The following is a 19,540-nucleotide window of genomic DNA, read 5'->3' on the forward strand; positions in this document are numbered from 1 at the left end:
ATGAGACAAGAAATAAAGGAAATATATATTTAAAAAGAAATTCATACTATAATAATACTTTTAAAATAAATGTTTGTGTTTATAAGGAATGGAATATATCTAAAATATGTTAGGTTAGAACAAACCAGATAAAACTATTACATGTTTTAAGAAAATTTTATCTATATCATTACTTAAATGTTAACAAAATGTATGATTAAAATAAATATATTTTAGAATTTATATTTAACTTTTTATTGTAATAAAGGAGCACTGCCTTAGAGAGGATTTGTTTTTAAACATTTATGTATTTGCCCGGCTCCGAAGTATTCAAAAACAAGAAATTAATTAAAATAATGTATAAAATGTATTAAAATGTTTGTGATTATATTTACTCACGTAGCGCCGCGAAACGTCAACGCGTCCATTACTTTAGTGACGTCACCGCGGCGCGGGAACAGTGAGGTTAGGGGAGAGCGAGAAAGAGAAGGAGGTTTGGAAGGAAGTTTGTGTTCACTGTCGGATATAACTGTTAAATAAAGTAAGTTTATTTTGCTCTGTAGAACTGACTATGGTGTGTGTGTGTGTTGACGGTGTGAACGAACACCTTTGTCTCAGGTATGAAGCAGGCGGTAACGGCGGAACAGATCGCGCAGTGGTTCACTCTCGGGACTCAGTTTGCTAATGTCCGAATCACTGAGGAGAAGGAAAAAGAGAATTCAAAAAAACACGAGGAGCAACAAAAGGAGACAAGGTGAGAAATAGCACTTTATAACTTTGTATTCACTTTTCTGGGTGTGGCTGCGTGAACACTTCATATTATACAAACGTGCTAGCTGTGCTATCGTTTTCAGGCTTCAGTTCAGTCTACGCTTCCGCAGTGTAATTAGCCACCTGAACATTAGGTCGATGTTTTTTTTGTTTATTTAACTAATGATCCATTGTTGAGAAACTGCCCTGACTGGGAATACAACAGGATTTATTATTACTATTTTAGGATTTTAGGGCGTGGTGGAATGTCACTAAGCGTCCCAGGCTAATTTAAGATATCTTTAATTGGCTTGCTTACTGGCCTAGTCATCCGGCTTGGCGCATGCGCAGTGAGTGAGTGGTGCGTTCTCGCAGTTTTTCATTTGCCGAATCAGCCAGTAAACCGTGTTTTTAGAAGTCAACAGATTAATCGGATTAATTTTATTTGATTGCTGAAACTATCGGCAAAATCCATACCATTTTAGCTTTTTCCGTCTTGCGTCCGTTGTTGGAGCGGCTGCGAAGGTCCGCTGTTATTAGAGAGCGGCCTCTAGTGGTGAATCAGTGATGCTTCGTGTTTGTTTGTTTTTTTTACACGTGATGTTCACGCTATATTATTTTAATTATTAGCATTTTATTATCGATTGATATATTCCTATTTATTTCATTAAGCACGTTTTCATGGTCAGTAATTTTTATTTTTGTAGTAAAGTTCAAGTTTATTTTACTTGGAGTGTTGTGTTGTGTTTTGTTTTTGATCTAGTATCCATTTTAAAAAAAATAATTGTTTGATTAATCTGTTATCGGGAAGTACGATCCAACCTAGTTATCGGTAAAATCCACTATCAGTTGACCTCTACTTCTGTTATCTACATTTAAACTTTTATTTAGAAAAAATGTTTGGTTTTAGGTGTGAAACAGCAGCTTTAATCCTTAAATACATTCTTTAATATTGATAAATAAATACATTTGAATTAAAAATGTCATTTATATTTATAGGCCAGGTATTGCATCATTTAATTGTAACACTTTTTTATTTTTGAATTAAATGTAATCTATTAAAAGAACATTTAATGCATGGTTTTTAAATGTAGGAAATGAAAATGAGACAATTTTGAATTTGATTTTAATTTAAAACTATGTGTGTTGGTTTAGTCCTGGCCCTGGAAGCCCTGAGAAGGATGGATCAGTCGGAGGAGTCAGGAGAAACAGGAATTCTGGTGTTCTCATTGGTGAGACTTGGTTTTATACACATCAGTAATTGTTGTGTAACAGAAAATCATGCTGTCTCATAATATATGGTTTGTAATCATGTGCAAGACAATGGTTTGTGCTGTGTACTTAAGTGACATGTGGTTTTGTGGTCAATATTAGACACTGGGGTTAGTCCTTCTCCTCCTCTCACAGCCCATGAGTATCCAACACTCCCTATCACCAGGAACAGGCTGGAGGTGTGTGTATTGATATATGTGAACACACACACACACACGCACGCAATCTTGGGCACCGACTGATTAAAAAAAGAGGTTCTGCACAGGAGAGTGTACAATACAGAGAAAATGCTAGAAAATTATTAACAGCAATATAATTATAATGATAACTGTACATTCTGTGCACCTATTGTGTGTGTGTGTGTGTGTAGCTGATCTCTCTGATCGAGAGTAACTCTGTGGTGATTATACAAGGATCAACGGGCAGTGGCAAGACTACCCAACTGCCTCAGTTCCTTCTGGATTACTACATGGAGAAGGGCGCCACCTGCAACATAGTGGTCACACAGCCACGCAAGATCGGAGCCAGCAGCATTGCACGCTGGGTCGCCCAACAGCGCAAGTGTATGCTTGGCAGCCTAGTCGGGTATCAGGTATGCATAGGTGCAAGAAAAGGTATTAGAGGAGGTAGTACGAGATGAGGTGAGTGCATGAGGGAGGAAAAAGTAAGGAAATGATAGAAAAAGATGAGAAAGCTGAGTTTACAAGTAAGCTGATGTTATATATATCATCACACATTTTTACTTTTATTCTTCTCTGTTTTGTTTTCATCATACCTTGTTTTTTTCTGGCATGTGTGTGTAGGTGGGGTTGGAGAAAATGGCTACAGAACACACTCGGCTAATCTACATGACTACTGGAGTGCTGCTGCAGAAACTGGTGTCAGCCAAGAGCCTCATCGAGTTCACACACATTTTTATAGATGAGGTATCACACACATCTACAGCCCTCACTCCGCACACGCACACGCACACACACACACACACACACACACACACACAGTAGTTATGATGGAGTGTGTTGTATGTGCTTCAGGTCCATGAACGGACAAATGAGCTGGACTTTCTTCTGCTTGTTGTCAGAAAACTGCTGCATTCCAACTCACGATTTGTTAAGGTACAACACGCACACACTTTTACACCTTGACTGTGTCCAACCTGCAGGTGAACATCTCTCTCTCTCCTACAGGTGATCCTGATGTCAGCTACAATTAATTGTGCAGAGTTTGCAGAATACTTTGGTACTCCGATCAGGAACCAGATAAACCCGGCGTACGTGTTTGAGGTGGAGGGAGCGCCGTATACAGTTGATGAGTTTTATCTGGATGACCTCAAAGCCATCCTGCCCTTCAGAGTGAGTGGTGCAAGTGAGCAGGTGGTGTAGGCGAGTGCCTTGGATAGTTCAGTGCTCTGTATGGTGTAATGTCAGAACACATTGATCCTAACTACATCATCACACCTCTAGTATCTGTGCACAGTGGTGACATAATGACTTAGATTGTTGCCGTATTTTTTTTTATGGCGTTTGTGTGTGTTTCAGTTGGACATGTCCCTCCCTGATGAGCCCAACATTACAATGGAGATGTATAATGTTGCAGTGAGCCTCATCCAAAACTTTGATGAGATGGAGACTAAAGAACAATGGTCAGATTTCATAGAGACCTACAACTCAGTTCATTATAATTCCATTTTCATAACTTTTACAGTTAGTGTTTGGCAGATGCCCCAACTGAGAAGCGGAAATGTGCATGTGTGTGTTGGACAGTCATTTGGAGCTGGATGACTGTGCAGGTCTCCCAGAGAGAGGCAGCGTTTTGGTGTTTCTGCCTGGACTTGCTGAGATTCAGTACATGCAGGATGCGCTCGCTAAACTTGTCCGCAAAAGGTCAGCAGGTCAAATGTAGTCCATCTTTGATCCCTAACATTTAATTGTAATTTAGGCATCCAGAGACTTTTCTGTCCCCACACAACTCATTTAGAATTTTTTTTTTTTTTTTTTTTACTTGTTACATTCTTATTTTTACTCAACACCATATGCAGATTTTCCACTAGAACGATTGTTAAAGTCTACATTATTACCATTCTCGCATTTGATTATTTTCTATTTTTGAATTAAGTCTGACTGTGTGCCTATCAGGTTGCAGGTTTACCCTCTCCACTCCAGTGTGACCTTAGAGGAGCAGAACGGGGTCTTTTTGGTACCTGCACCTGGGTATAGGAAGGTAACATGCACATGTGCTTGCTCTTGCTCTCGCTTCAATTTTTGTGTAGTAATTGCTTAATTAAACTGCCCTGTTTGTGTGTATAATGTTTTTCAGATTATCCTGTCCACCAACATTGCAGAAAGTTCAGTTACAGTGCCTGATGTCAAATATGGTGTGTATGTAGTATATATTTTATGACTGAGAAGGGGAACAGAAATGAAAAATGCGAATTAGGACATGCCTACAAATTGAAGTGTTTGTGTGTGGGACAGTGATTGACTTCTGCTTGGCACGTCAACGGATATGTGACAAAGAAACAAACTACCAGTCTCTTCATCTCACCTGGGCATCCAAGACCAACTGTAACCAGCGGAGAGGTGAAATAAATATAATTACATTGTATCTCATGCATTAACATTTATCAGGATTATCATCATCATCATCATAGGTCCCCTGGTGGTCTGGTGGTTAAGACGCAGCGTTCCCACCGCTGCGACCCGGGTTCGATTCCCGGTCAGGGAACCATCCCCAGCCACTCTCAGTGCCGGTCCCAAGCCCGGATAAATTGGGGAGGGTTGCGTTAGGAAGGGCATCCAGCGTAAAAACATGTGCCAAATCAAAACGTGCGGAGGATCCGCTGTGGCGACCCCTAACGGGAGAAGCCGAAAGAAAGTTTATCATCATCATCATCAGGATGACTCGCATACATCTCTCTCACCTCTCTCAGGTCGAGCGGGTCGCGTGTCCAAAGGTTTTTGCTATCGCTTGGTCACTAGAGCTTTCTGGAAGAGCAGCATTCCAGAACACACCATTCCTGAGATTCTGGTGAGTATTTGTATTACTACCTGTGTGAGTGAGTTGATTATTTTCAGTATTGCACTGACACTGTGTGTGTGGTTGTGTGTACAGCGCTCCCCTTTATCCAGTACAGTGTTAAAGGTGAAGTTGTTGGACATGGGCGATCCGTGCTCTATGCTCTCTACAGCTCTCACACCTCCAAAACTGGATGACATTGAGAGGACCATCCTACAACTTAAAGAGGTCAGGGGTCAATAATCACATTCATACACCTTAACCAGTCTGTCTCAAAAAACTATAACATTTATAGTGTTTCATGAACTGGGTATTAACATCTAGAGCATGGAATTGGCTTTGCTTTGTCTTCTTTATGGTTTATTAAGGTGTATTGAGTTAAATAGAGAGTTTTTTCTTGTGCTAATTAGCTGATTACTGAAACAGGAAATGGAATATAAAATGGATGTTATGGCACAATATCTAATTTAATGTTGCTATGTTTTTCTGAATGTGCCCTCACAAATGATTCCGTACCCAACCCTGAAATGTGTGTTTGTGTGTAAGTAGATTGGTGCGCTCTCAGTGTGTAGCAGCACTATGAAGCGGTTTGATGGTAATTTAACATTTCTGGGTCGGGTTCTTGCTCACCTCCCTGTGGATCTGCACTTTGGGAAGCTCCTTGTCCTTGGACATGTTTTCGGCTGCTTGGAGGAGTGCCTAATCATTGGTAATGCCTTGTGTGTTTGTTTTGTTTTTCTTTTTTATATAATTCATTTCAAGGTGAACTCTAATTCTTGTCATTCAAGATGATATAAAAAAATGACCTTGCACAAATAAAGCACTATACATCTTAAAGTCCTTATGTGCTGATTTCAAACTTCATCTTCAAACTAAAATCTAAATTTTTTTTATTTTATAAAAAACATTATAATTGTATTTATATTTATTTTTTTATTATTATTTATTTATTTAAAAAAAATATTATTTACAACCCTGAAAAATATTTAATTATCCTTCATCAGTCATCATTCACCCACTATTAGGAAAAATGAAAATTTAAATGTATTACTATTATTGCTATTTAATATCATATATAAAAATAATTACATATAAATATAATGGATAAATTATAAGGGCTGTTAAAAAAAGCTTTTTAAAGATAAGTATGAAAAAAAATATTTATTTGACTTATCGGTTTCAACAAGTTATAGCTTTACCACAGCAATGTAGTTGGTCTCAACATGACTTTTTCTGTCTGTTTCTGTGTCCTCTCAGCTGCCTCTCTGTCGTTGAAGAGTTTTTTTGCAATGCCATCACTGCAGAAGCTTCCCGGTTACCGGCGAGTTGAACCTTTTTATATTCTTGTCTCTTTTTTTCCCCATGTAGTGGTGTTTTGTATCTAATCCTGCTTGTTGCGTTGTGTGTGTGTGTGTGTGTGTGTGTGATCTCTCAGGAGTAAGCTTTCATTTGCACAAGGAGTACCCAGTGACCCCATTGCCTTTGTTTATGCTTTCAAGGTACGATTTCTTTATATTGAATGTATTTATTAACTCTTGATTTGTGTGCACAGAGCACGAGTCCCAAATATGCATGAAAAAAGAATCTGAAATTCAGCCTCATCCCAATACACATCTAGAATTTCAGCTTTATCCCAGCAGCCACTCTGGTCATGCTTTTTGCCAGTATTCCACTGTATCCATGTATGTGTCTTATGCACTTTTAGATTTCATCTGCTGTGTGTGTGTGTTTTTAGGCCTGGAACACAACCAGAGCCAAAGGAGAACTTAGAAGACCAAAAGTGGGTTTGTGTGCTCTGTATAAATATCTAGGGTGCAAGATGTATGGAAATACACTGATCAGGCATAACATTATGACCAAAATCAATCAATTTCTTTCGGCTTCTCCCATTAGGGGTCGCCACAGCGGATCATCCGTATTCATGATCCTCGTGTTCAATTTGGCACATGGTTTTACGCTGGATGCCCTTCCTAACGCAATCCTCCCCATTTATCCGGGCTTAGGACCGGCACTGAGTGCACGGGTTGTGCCTTCCTAATGGCTGGGGTTGACCACCTGCTTAATATTTTGTTGGTTCCATTTTTGCTGCCAAAACACTTCTAATTCGCTAAGCATTAACAGCATTAACAACTTTAACTTATTCGCAATTTGAGCTACAGGTTCTGTTAGATCGAATCACATGGACCAGCCTTCACTCCCCACATGCATCAGTGAGCCTCAGCCACCCATGACCTTGTCGCTGGGTCACCAATAATCCTTCTTTAAAACACTTGAAAGATATTGTCCACTGCAGACCGGTAACGTCTCTCAAGAGCTGCAGTTTTGGAGATGCTCTGACCCAGTCGCCTAGCCATCACACATTGGCCCTCTGATCAAATTCATATACTTGCTCTTGTCTGCTTCTAACACGTCAACTTTGAGGACAAAATACATTGACATATATATATATATATATATATATATATATATATATATATATATATATATATATATATATATATATATAAGGACAAAGAGATAATCATTATTTACTTTACCGAATCATAATGTTATAATGTCATAATTTTTTGCCTGATTGGTGTATACAATTTATAGTAAAACTGAATAGAAATTGACCATGCATGCTGATTAAGAACAGGAAGTGTTGAACAAATATAGAAAGTAGGAAAACATACACATTGGAGGAAATTTATTTATTTATTTTTATTTATTTATTTAAAACTGAATTCTAATGTTAAATCACAGATACTGTGTTTGTATATATAAAGCAGTTAATTTGGAGTTTATATAAGGTTTTATTGTGTGTGTGTGTGTGTGTGTGTGTTCGTGTGTATATTTTTAGGATGAGCTGGATTGGGGCAAAGAGAACTGCATTCAGATCAAACGGATACGAGAGGTTACCAGTCTCTCATACATACAATGCATCCGGAAAATATTCACAACGCTTCACTTTTTCAACATTTTATGTTACAGCCTTATTCCAAAATGGATTGTATTTATTACTTTCCTCAAAGTTCTACAAGCAATACCCCCATAATGACCATAATGTGAATAAGAAGTTTGTTTGAAATCTTGCAAATGTTTTAAGAAAATCACATGTGCACAAGTATTCACAGCCTATGCCATGACACTTAAAAATGAGCACAGGTACATCCTGTTTCCACTGATCATCCTTGAGATTTTTCTGCAAAATTGAATAGAGTCCACCTGTGGTGAATTCAGTTGATTGGACATGATTTGGAAAGGCACACACCTGTCTATATGAGGTCCCACAGTGTAATCAGGATTGTATCGAGGCACAGATCTGTGGAAGGGTACAGAATAATTTCTGCAGATTTGAAGGTCCCAGTGATCACAATGTCCTTCACCTAACTTCAGCCTAACTGGGCGATCAGGGAGAAGGGCATTACTCAAGGAGGTGACCAAGAACCTGATGGTCACTCTAAAAGAGCTTCAGTGTTTCTCTGTGGAGAAAGAAGAACCGCCCAGAAAAACAACCATCTCTGCAGCACTCCACAATCAGGCCTGTATGGTTAAGTGGACAGACGGAAGCCATTCCTCTGTTACAGGCACATGACAGCCCACCTGGAGTTTGCCGAAAGGCACCTGAAAGACTCTCAGACTCTGAGAAACAAAGCTTGAACTCTTTGGCATGAATGCCAAGCGTCATGTCAGGAGGTAACCAGGCACTGCTTATCACTTGGCCAATACTATTCATGTTTTTCAACAGGAGTAACTGGGAGACTAGTCAGGATCTGGGGAAAGATGAATGCAGCAATGTACAGAGACCCCTTTGGCAAAAACCTGTTACAGAACACTCTGGACCTCAGACTGGTTCGTCTTCCACAAGGATAACAGCCCGAAGCACACAGCCAAGATAACAAAGGAGTGACTATGGAACGACTCTGTGAATGTCCTTGAGTGGCCCAGCCAGAACCCAGACTTAAACCCGATTTGAACATCTCTGGAGAAATCTAAAAATGGCTGTGCACCAGCACTCCCTCACAACCTGATGGAGCTTGAAAGGTTCTTCAAAGAAGAATGGGAGAAACCGCTCAAAAACAAATGTGCAATGTTTGAGCATCATAGTTAAAAAGACTTGAAGCAGTAATTGTGCCAAAGGTGCTTCAACAAATATTAAGCAAAGGCTGTGAATACTTATGTACATGTGATTTATTTACATTTATTTTCTGTTTGAAATCTTTGCTAATTTATATATAAAAAAAAAACACACTTCTTTCATGTTGTCATTAGGGGGTATTGTTTGTAGAATTTTTAGGAAAAAAAGGAATTTAATCAATTTTGAAAAAAGGCTGTAACATAAAACATGGAAAAAGTGGAACGCTGTGAATACTTTCATCTACACTGTAGATACATATAAACACATTCATATACCTTTTTACAAACACTTGATGCAGATTACTATCGTTTCTGGGGTGTGTGTGTGTTACAGGTGGCTGAATTGTTTGAGGATCTGAAGAAACGAGTGTCTCAGTTCAACATGCACATCAATGAAAAGTCTTCTCCCACAGACTACACCAGCTTACACACACAGAAATTCATACTACAGGTAACTAACAACCACACACATGCATACATGGCAATAAAAAAGGCCAAGACATTAAATTATACATTGTTTTGTTTTTTTTTATTAAAATTTTTGCACAAGCTATCAAAATAAAAGCAATAATATAATTTGTCGAGTTAAAATTATCACTCCCATCACCATGACGACAAAGTTGAGAGGAAATAATTATTTAGGAGTAATTTCAGTCTGTGTTTTAGGTGGCCATCGCAGGAGCATTTTATCCAAATTACTTCCTCCAGGGAACAATAGACGAGGAGCTTGCCTCCAAGGACCTCCATGGAAATGACCCCAGGACCACCATAGTGGTATTCAGGCAGCTTTCATTCATCTGGGATAATGATAATGATAATAAAAATTACTAATGATTTATATTTTTCTCAGGTGCGTAATATCCCTCCGTATGCGTTCCTCTACTATAAACAGCTCCAGTCTCTCTTCAGACAATGCGGTCAGGTCAAAACCATCAACTTTGACTGCTCCCGGTACATCATTTTGTCTGTGTGTGTGTGCATGTGTGTGCGATGAACATTGATATGGGTATAAGTAATTTGTGTATGTGTTGGATCAGGGCCTATGTAGAGTTCTACCGCTCGTCATTACGATGTTCTGGCGTTCTTCCAGAGGTCTCTCTGTCTCTGCTCCTCGCTCAGCAAAGACTTCCTCTACATCTCTACATTCATCCTGCTGAAGAGGTGGAGACTCAGGCAGGGGGGCAGAGTATCTCGCAACTCAGACACACACGGTACAAACACATTCACTTAGCAAAGAAGCAGCAATATCAGATGACCATCTCCGACTGTACTAATGTCTTTTTATGTCTGTCACTGTCTGTATTTCTCATTTGTGTTTTCTGTTTCGAACTCTTGTCTCTTTCTATCTCAGAGTGAATGTGGATTTTCAGAATCAGTCTGTGAGCCCAGTCGGAGCTCTGAGCAGTTCCATTGAGCCGGAAAAACTTCCATCTAACAAGGTCTTCATCGTCAATATCACAGAGGTGTCCAGTCTCCGTTTTTCATTTTAAAACTATTTAAAAATGTACTTTATTTTATTTTTGTTTATTTAATAGTTGCATTTCTCGTGTCTAAATGTGGGTATGCTAACAGAATTTAAATTTTAAAATTAAGATTACATAACTTTACATTATTTCCATTTTATTTATTATCTGATTCTGAACGATGTTTTATTTTGGAAGATTACCGGATTCTCTCCGCCACATCTGTCTATGACTTACTCTTGATCCATGTGAAGATGCCTCGGTCACATGTCTTACCCACGTCCGCTACCTTCTTAAAGTGGCTGCTCCGGTTACTAACTCATAATACATTACCGCTAATTTGAAACCCCCAAGCGAGCAAAATGAACAAAAAACAACACAGTGGATTTACATTTATTATTATATTTAGAAAAAGATTTTTATGACGGTTTTATCATATTTTGTTGTATTTGCCCGCTACACCTTAAAGGCCGGTCTGTGAAAATATTGTCCGACATAATACGGTACGTGGCGCAAAAAAGGTTGGGGACCACTGGTCTAGAACACTGGTTCCCAACCTCAAGGTCATGACCGCCACTAGGGTTCGCTAGAGATTTTCGAGGGGTCACCAAGGGCACGCTTGATGATTATTATAATGAATTTTTAATTAAATCATTTTTTATTGATAAAACAGCACGATAAATAATTCAATTTTAAAGATCATTCATGTATAAAGAGAGAGAAATTCCTTTGTGAACGTACAGACATAGCTGTAAAAAATAAAATAAATAAATAAAAAGACGCAGCAAAGAGAAAATATGGCAAAACGCCAGGGAGAAGTGAAAATGAATGAAAACAAGGACTTATTTGGACAGTTATCTTGAATTTGGTTTTATTGAAGCAATGGACAAGATGAGCATTAAATGTGTAATGTCTCCAATCTACTGTATCCGTAGATACAGTATGCAGGCCCAGACTTTAACAATTAAATAAGGGCTTAATACAATCTGGAATGCAAGAAAAGGCATGAAACAAATATGCAAATAGTTATTTTGCAATGGTTATTGTTGTTTTCACTGAGTTATGTTTTTAGTTGTTAGAATGTGAAACAAAAAATACAATAGTATGAGTAAGTTGCACCTAATTGTTTACATTCTGCATTTTTTGCATTTATTATAAAATGTATACAACTGACTGTCACATTAAATGAAACATGTCTGCTAGTGGGTTTGAATGGGGGGGTTATGGGGGTTGTTAAAAATGTTCAATGGAAGAATGGGGTCTCCTGAAAGGAAAAACAATGGTCTAGAAGCTGCACTAGATTTATTGTAACCTGTGCTTGTTTAATTTAACTTTCTCTGTGTTTGTGTGGATGTAGGTCATTGAAGTTGGCCATTTCTGGGGTTTCCAAGCAGATGAGCAAAGTCTGGAGAAACAGAGTTTGCTGACGGCGAACATTAATGCACGGGAGCTCCGACCACTGCCTTTTTCACTTTATCCAAACCTTCTGTGTCTTGCCCCTTTTTCTGACACGCCCACTGAATCTGGTAAATACTACAGAGCCAAAATACTTCACGTCAACGGGAGTAATGCAGAGGTAACTAACACACACAGACTTGCTGAAGTGTCACCATGTAAGAGTGGTCTGCAGTGTGTGTATGTTTAGTTTGTGTGTTTATGTGCAGGTGTTCTTTGTTGACTTTGGAAACACTTACAAGGTGCCGTGCAGCTCTCTGAGGGAGCTTCCCGATGATCTGAAAGCTCTGCCCTTTCAGGTATTGTCTCCATGGTAATCAATTAGACTTTTATATAAACATTAAATTAAACATGCAATCAAGCTAAAATAATACATACCAGAAGTGGTAAACTTAAGGTGGGATGTGCGTGTATGCGTGTGTTTTTGTTTTTCAGGCACATGAGTTCAGAGTGGCGTGTTTGGCTCCATCAGCAGAGTCGGTGATTCTGGGGGACCATTGGAGCAGTCGAGCTCGGAACCGTTTCACCACACTTGTGAAAGGCCGCTCGCTCATTGTCACACTCTACTCCATCGTGTACGGGGTTATGCACGTCCATCTCCATGTCTCATTGGAAACAGGGGACGTCAGCATTGCAGACTTGCTCGTGCAAGAAGGCTACGCTCGACCCGCTCCGGAGTGCCTCGAAAGCAAGGTAACCACAGAAAAGGCAACCCATCACGCAATTCGAAGTTAAAATTTGGATTTTGCAATTCCTGTTGGAGCTAAAGCGTGATTTTACATTTAAAAAATTATATCTGTACATGCAGATGAAAGTTATTAATGTCACTAGTAGAGGTCAGCTGATAGATTTTACAGATACCTGGATAGCTAAGTTGGATCGTGCCTGCTGATAATCAATTAATCAATCGATAGTTTATAAAATGTATACTGGATAAAAAAAAGCCATAAAATAGTACTGAACTTTATTACTTTATTTATTCACTTATGAAAATGTGCTATATGAATATATTAATTAGGGCTGCCGCTAACGATTATTTTGATAATTGTGTAATCTGACTGTTAAAACGTTTGTTTTTTAATGTTTTGCTTAACTATATAAAACACTATTTCAGGGTTTTTATGTATAAAAGTGTACTTAAAAAATGCAAAAGCCATATATTGAGTTTAAATATCTTTAATTTAGTCATTATAAAGCTCATAGTGGCTGCTTGTTGAGTGTATGCAGGATTTCTCCTCGAACAAATTCCCTCATGCTGGGTTGGTTGTTTGTTTGAAAAAGAAAAAAAAAAACCAAAACCCTAGCATTTGAGTATAAAAATTAGTGTTTTCTGTAAATCAACATTTGTATTGTATTTTGCAGATGGCTAATTGGCAACCATGCTTAAAAAATGTATATGAAATATAATGCAACATTGTTTCAACAATTTTAGTTTAATAAAATAGACATTCAGGGGTGTGTGTGTGTGGGGGGGGTAGAGGCGATAAGCGGAGGCGGAAGGAAAACTCGTTTTTTACTATCACTCCTGTACACTACGTATCCCTAAACTTTAACATTTTTACTTTTTCTTCTTTGCTTATCTTAATTTTTCTCACAATCTTCGCTTTCTGGCTTCGCTTCGCCATCTAGCAGCGGCGTCTCGATCTCGTACCTCAATTTTTTTGCTACGTAACAAAGCAAAAAAATCGACCGAGTGACCGCTCATATCTCGGAAAACTTGTACATTAATGCAGTCGTAGGTCAAGGTTCCACTGTAGTTGTGAAAGGAAGGAGGAAGACGGTGAACAATGACTTACTTGGTCGGCTACTGTTTAGATACAAGCCGTTGTAACACGTTGAGTCTGGGTCATGGGAGAGCTCACTAAAACTCCAGTTGCAACAGAAATCATATAAGCACAGACAGGTTTCCAAAACTCGTGCTTTTTTATTTTTCTCGGCAACAGCGTTACGGGTTAGTCAAAGAAACTTAGAAATGAGCATCAGAAAATAATAAGGACATAATCCTCAGTCTTGAACACACACAGTAATACCAGGAGAATGCAGTGGCAGGCTTTTCCCAAAATACCACTCTGCTCCTAATAGAAGCGCAACATATTGCATTTAGTGTCTTTTGTTAAAGCCTGTGTAAAGTTCATTAGTTTCAGTGTAGACAGGCTTATAGTCAGGTGCAGCTTATTTATGTTAAAAATAAAAATATTTGTCAAATTCAGTGGGTGTGGCTCATATATGGGTGCGCTTTATAGTCCGGAAATTACGGTACAAACATTAAAAACAAGCATTTGAAAGTATAGTAAAGCTGCAGTAAATCACTTTTGAAAACAAAAGTTTTAGTAGACACATGCTGTAAAAACAGAATGAAACAGAGAAACGCACTAAGCTTAACAGGCTTAATAAAAAAAAACCAATGCATAATCATTTGCTAAAAACCACAACAGTGGAAAAAAAATGTGGCTGTTATTTGCTGCTTTTAGATTTAGTGTTTGTTCACACCGTTTTTATTAAATCCTTCACTATGTCACAAGCGAGCCTCAGGATCTCATCACAGTATCTCTGTACATTCAAAATGCCATCAATAAAATGCACCTGTGATCATTGTACATAACATATGCCTGCCTATACCATAACCCAGTGGTGGGCCGTGCATTTGGTACCTGGGCCTTCAGTGGGTAAGCTGTAAGCGAGTGGTACTGCTCGTATTCACTGATCTGGAAGTGGAGAACAATCCATTTCCCAGGCTGAGACTAGCTAGCTTCAGGGTTGGCCGACCTCTCCTCACGATGTCTAGCTTTTCTTGAAAATAGATTTTTAAGTATGTCCGAGACCAAATCACTTTCTCTTCCTCCATAGGCATAAAAGGTCTAACTCGGATGTATTAATGTGTGCAGCACACTACAGATGTGTTTTGCCAGTTGAACTTGTCTGTAAAAGTTTCCTCTGACCAACCAATTAGAGGAAGGAAAAATGCTGACGCTTTTCTGGGCCAGTTAACTGGCCCTGTGAGGCAAATATGAAATCTGATTGGTTAAAGAAACCGACTAAGATGAGCAATCTTACACTCACAAGTCACGCCAAAACAGATCCAGTGCGACTGTCCCGAAGTTAATAAACAAACTAGTTTACACAATGTCACTTCATTAAACTATACCATTTTTACATGATGAAGATTATACAGTTTTGCTTAGCGTGCTGATGTTTCACCTTCATCCAGGACACTAGTGTGTTTTCTTTTCACATACTCCTGCATCACTGTGGTACTTCAATCCCACACAAGCACTGCTTTGCATACATTCCTGGTACAGTATTCTTTGTTGCGTTTAATATAAAATGCCGGCGCACAGTTTGTGTAAAAACAAACAACACCTGGCATCAGTGATTCACCTCTAGAGTTCGCTCTCATAATGACAGTGGACCGGAATCTGATATGGATTTTTGCCGATGGTTCCAGCAATCAACTATCTGTGTTGATTAATCTGCAAAACCGATTAATCGCTGGACATCTAGTCGAAATGAAAGAAGAACTCTTAACACGTTTCCTACTTCTCTCTGTATTTCTCTGTCTCCTGCAGCAGTCCCATGAAGTTCTGACGACTCTGTATCAGGACCTAAAGGAGGGAACTTTTACGCCAAGTTCCACCAGTAGCTCTTGGAAAATACGCAAAGAGGAAGAGAAGCGGGTCATTGACAGTCTTCTGCTGTCGTTCTCGAAATCTCGAGCCCCAAAGTGCAAGGTTGAACAACTGCAATCTATTTACAGACACAATAGACAATTCTACAGTTTTTATTATTGTTGTCATTACTGTTACTTCTGCAGGTTCCAGTTAATGGCCCTTCCACTCCGTATAAGAGCACATTCCACAGCATCAGTGGCTCCTCCCACTTCAGGTAACACACGCACGCATATGCGCACACATTTGGCATGGGTTAAATGCTGCTGTTTGTGTATGAAGGTCAGTTGCCATTGAAAGAAACGGCATTAACTCTTTGCTGGTGAACGATCATCCACATGACCCTCATGACAGGATGCTGGTGGCCGGGTCTGTCTCTCTCAGTGCCTCAGGTACCTCAGGTCTATCTCTGTGTCTCCACCTGTCTCTGTCAGTCTCTGTTTTTTTTTTTGTTTGTTTTTTTCTATTTGCCTACACTTTTGATTTTAGACTTTTCTGTAAATCTGCTTTGTCCCTTATTAAAACAACCCTGATTTTTTTGTGTGCATGCAGGTGTGTCTGTTTTGCTGAAAGACACTACACTGATGCCTCATATCCATGGCCTTCCTGCCATCATCACCATGCTCTTCACCCCCATCATGGAGCTACGGTCTGCCTCACTACACTACACACACGTGTCATTTATAACTGCGAGAAGGAAAGTAGATTGTGTGTTTGTGTGTGTGTGTCCTGCAGCACTGATGAGGAGCAGACATGTTTCACTGGAGCTCTGTGTGGGTTGGGCTATAACTCCACCACTCATGAGGCAATTCTGCCAGAGCATGACATAGAGTTGGCCTTCGATGTGAAGTTTGACATTGATGACATTGCAGAGGTGATGTTCACTGTGTGTTTTTGTGCTCGTCAGTGTGTGCCAATGTTCATATGCTATTTATTAGGGGTGTAACGGTACACATATTTGTACTGAGCTATTTCAGTACTGGGCTTTCGATACAGAATGCAATCCTTTTTATCTTAAATTCCCCTCATCTATGTATTAAGTAGCAAGTTTCTTTTGTCTCTGCCTCACACTTTCAACCTTTCCCTTTTTTTTTTTTTTGTTGTTTTTTTTGTTTGTTTTTTACTCAAATTGAAAACATATGCAGCAATGCCAGGGGTATTAAAAATAAATAAATAGAGTTTTATGATGCACAAAACCGCTGCCACTCCCTGCCATCAGCAAACTTTTTATTCCAGTCTATCAATATGGATTCTTTAGCGCTTTATGTAAAGCTTCAAGAATTTCTCTTGTAATTTCAATAATTAATTGAAATGTAATTTGCCAATTTAATTACTCAATTTAATCAATATTATAGTGTACTGCATTAGATTTATTGTATTTTATATATACATATACGTATGTGTTTATGTATGTGTGTTGAGAATATATATATATATATATATATATATATATATATATATATATATATATATATATATATATATATATATATATATATATATATATATATATATATATATATATATATATATATATATATATATATATATATAATATACACACACACACACACAGTGGAACCCGGTTATCTCGACAACCCTATTAATTCGACCTTTTGAAGTGGAACCGCCAAATTCTCGCTTTTTCTAAGCATTTTTATCGGTTATGTCGATCGCGAACCCTAATATCTCGAGCACAAGGGGAAAAATTTGCCATTTAACGTCGGTTATCTCTGTGCAGCCGCAGAAGAACTCATGAAGTGGCGGAAAAATCAAACCTTACAGATACTACAGGTGTTTGTATTGTATACTGGTGAATCTCTGCTGTTAGTAAGTGCACATATGCATTTTTTGTTAAATGTTATGCGATGAACGGGCGGCGCTCGGCTTCAACTCCTTACCGGCGCGTCGCTCCTTAGAGAGCCGTGCTCCTTACCGGCGCGAGCAGGGTAAGGAGCACGGCTCTCGGTAAGGAGTTGATGCCGGGAGCTTCAGAGAAAGCGGCCGAGCACCTGCCACGCCCCTTCGGCCGTTCACGTTTGAGACTTTTCTGTCCCTCGTTTTGGTTTCGGGTTGGTTTTGGATCTTCGGGTTTTCGGCTTCGCGCCGTGCCGCCGGTCGCGGTATTTTTGAATTTCCCTATTTTTCCATTCACAAACTCTCTCTCTCTCTCTCTCTCTCTCTCGGCTTATCTCCCCCTCGGCATCGCGGACGTAAGTTTTTGGACACTTTGCTTTGTGTGTTTGTGCGGATTACTTCAGCCTGATGGTCATAAGTTTTCAGAAACTTAGTTACTGGTTTTTTTCTTTTCTTTCCACATGTGGACTAAATGTGAGACGGCACTGTGCAGCCGCTGTTTTTTTTTTTTTTTTGAGCGATCTGTGTGTTTATAATGTTGGAGAATATAATAAAGGTTTGTATGGAGAATGGACGGTGGTTTGTATTGTATACTGGTAAATCTCTGCTGTTAGTAGGTGCACTTATGCCTTTTGTTGTTAACAAACGTATGTACATTTTTATAGCATGCCTTCATCAAAACAAATCGCGGCAACGCTGTTGTGTAAAAAAACCTTCAAAAACACGTGCATGCACATTCTCATTTATTAACGCACATCATGTACATAAAGAAATTTCAAGCACGTTAATATACTGCCGCCATTTTGTTTTCGTTTATCTCGATCTTCGGTTACCTCGATGCTTTTTGGCGACCCCCTACGACATCGACATAACCGGGTTCCCCTGTGTGTGTAATATATATATATATATATATATATATATAATGATATACTTGTATTCGTCCCACAGTGGGGAAATTTCTCTCTCTCTCTCTCTCTCTCTCTCTCTCTCTCTCTCTCTCTCTCTCTCATATACATATGTATACATACATACATACCGAGCCGTGAATTGTGTTGTTACACCTCTAATACTGTATGTATTGAGTAACAGCAAAAGCCAGTAGTGTAAGCAGTCGACTAACTGATGATGCTGAGTCTAAAGGTGTGCATGTTCCAGATAAATGCACTAAGAGGAACAATTAACCAGTTGGTTTGTGAGGGTCCAAATGGCCTCCTTCATCTTGGCCAAGAGAGAATCAGCTCGCTGCAGGACGACGTTCGAGGTCGACTTCTCAGGTGTGTGCGCTACAGTAACACCAGTAGGGGTGCTGTGGGGCTGTCTTACAATGTGAACTAAAACCAGCTAGAGTTTTGGTTTATTCTTCATGTTTTGTGGGTTCATGAAATTTCTGATAGTTGTGTGTGTGTTTTTGCAGGCTTTTTTGTAAAACGCCCCCCAGAGAAGACTGCATTCCTGTTTACTACCACAAACCCAAGAAATGGAACCAGGTAACAGAATTTTATATCAAATTCCCCTTAACACTAAACACATTTTTGTTGTTTCTGCACTTTTTGGAGAATGAGCTTCATTAAAAAAAAAAAATCATCATGTACATTTTGAAATAGTGTGTGTGTGTGTGTGTATATATATATATGTGTGTGTGTGTGTGTGTGTGTGTGTGTGTGTGTGTGTGTGTGTGTGTGTGTTTTCTAGGTTGACTCCTCCCAGCAGATGGAGGTTGTGCAGAAGGGTGAGAGCAGAATTAAAGGCATTTTGTTCCAGCTGCACCCTATAACTCTGCTGAACATGTGAGATTTGTGTTGTTAATTGCCTGATTTCTTTGTTCACATTGTTACGTTTGCCTGTTAGATGGCTGTGGTTTTGTCATTAAACAACTTTATTACACATTTAAAATGTTTGAACATTTAATCCATCAGCAAAACCATTGTTGATCACATTTAGTTAAATATGGCCTTTTTGTAAATT

General features: G+C 39.0%; 1 protein-coding gene across 2 annotated transcripts; it reads left to right on the forward strand.

Annotated features, from left to right (window-relative positions):
- Positions 1-370: 370 nt before the first annotated feature.
- tdrd9 (tudor domain containing 9) lies at positions 371-19,468 on the forward strand. 2 transcript variants are annotated; one of them, XM_046862302.1, is made up of 36 exons: positions 371-520; positions 598-733; positions 1,885-1,961; positions 2,104-2,180; positions 2,372-2,593; positions 2,805-2,927; positions 3,036-3,116; positions 3,189-3,353; positions 3,540-3,643; positions 3,765-3,884; positions 4,137-4,221; positions 4,318-4,375; positions 4,476-4,580; positions 4,931-5,028; positions 5,113-5,244; positions 5,566-5,725; positions 6,274-6,337; positions 6,452-6,515; positions 6,752-6,796; positions 7,859-7,912; positions 9,470-9,586; positions 9,802-9,909; positions 9,986-10,086; positions 10,173-10,346; positions 10,487-10,598; positions 11,956-12,174; positions 12,263-12,352; positions 12,489-12,746; positions 15,620-15,781; positions 15,865-15,935; positions 16,001-16,110; positions 16,271-16,367; positions 16,454-16,592; positions 18,731-18,849; positions 18,990-19,062; positions 19,268-19,468. In XM_046862302.1, exons 2-36 carry the CDS (start codon positions 600-602, stop codon positions 19,364-19,366), a joined length of 4,017 nt encoding a protein of 1,338 aa, XP_046718258.1. In that variant the 5' UTR covers positions 371-520; positions 598-599; the 3' UTR covers positions 19,367-19,468. The 2 variants fall into 2 exon arrangements, with proteins under 2 accessions (XP_046718258.1, XP_046718249.1); XM_046862293.1 differs by having other exon boundaries at positions 382-472.
- Positions 19,469-19,540: the final 72 nt, after the last annotated feature.

The sequence above is a fragment of the Silurus meridionalis genome, chromosome 2, assembly GCF_014805685.1.
Source record: "Silurus meridionalis isolate SWU-2019-XX chromosome 2, ASM1480568v1, whole genome shotgun sequence".
NCBI classification, from domain to species: Eukaryota; Metazoa; Chordata; class Actinopteri; order Siluriformes; family Siluridae; genus Silurus; species Silurus meridionalis.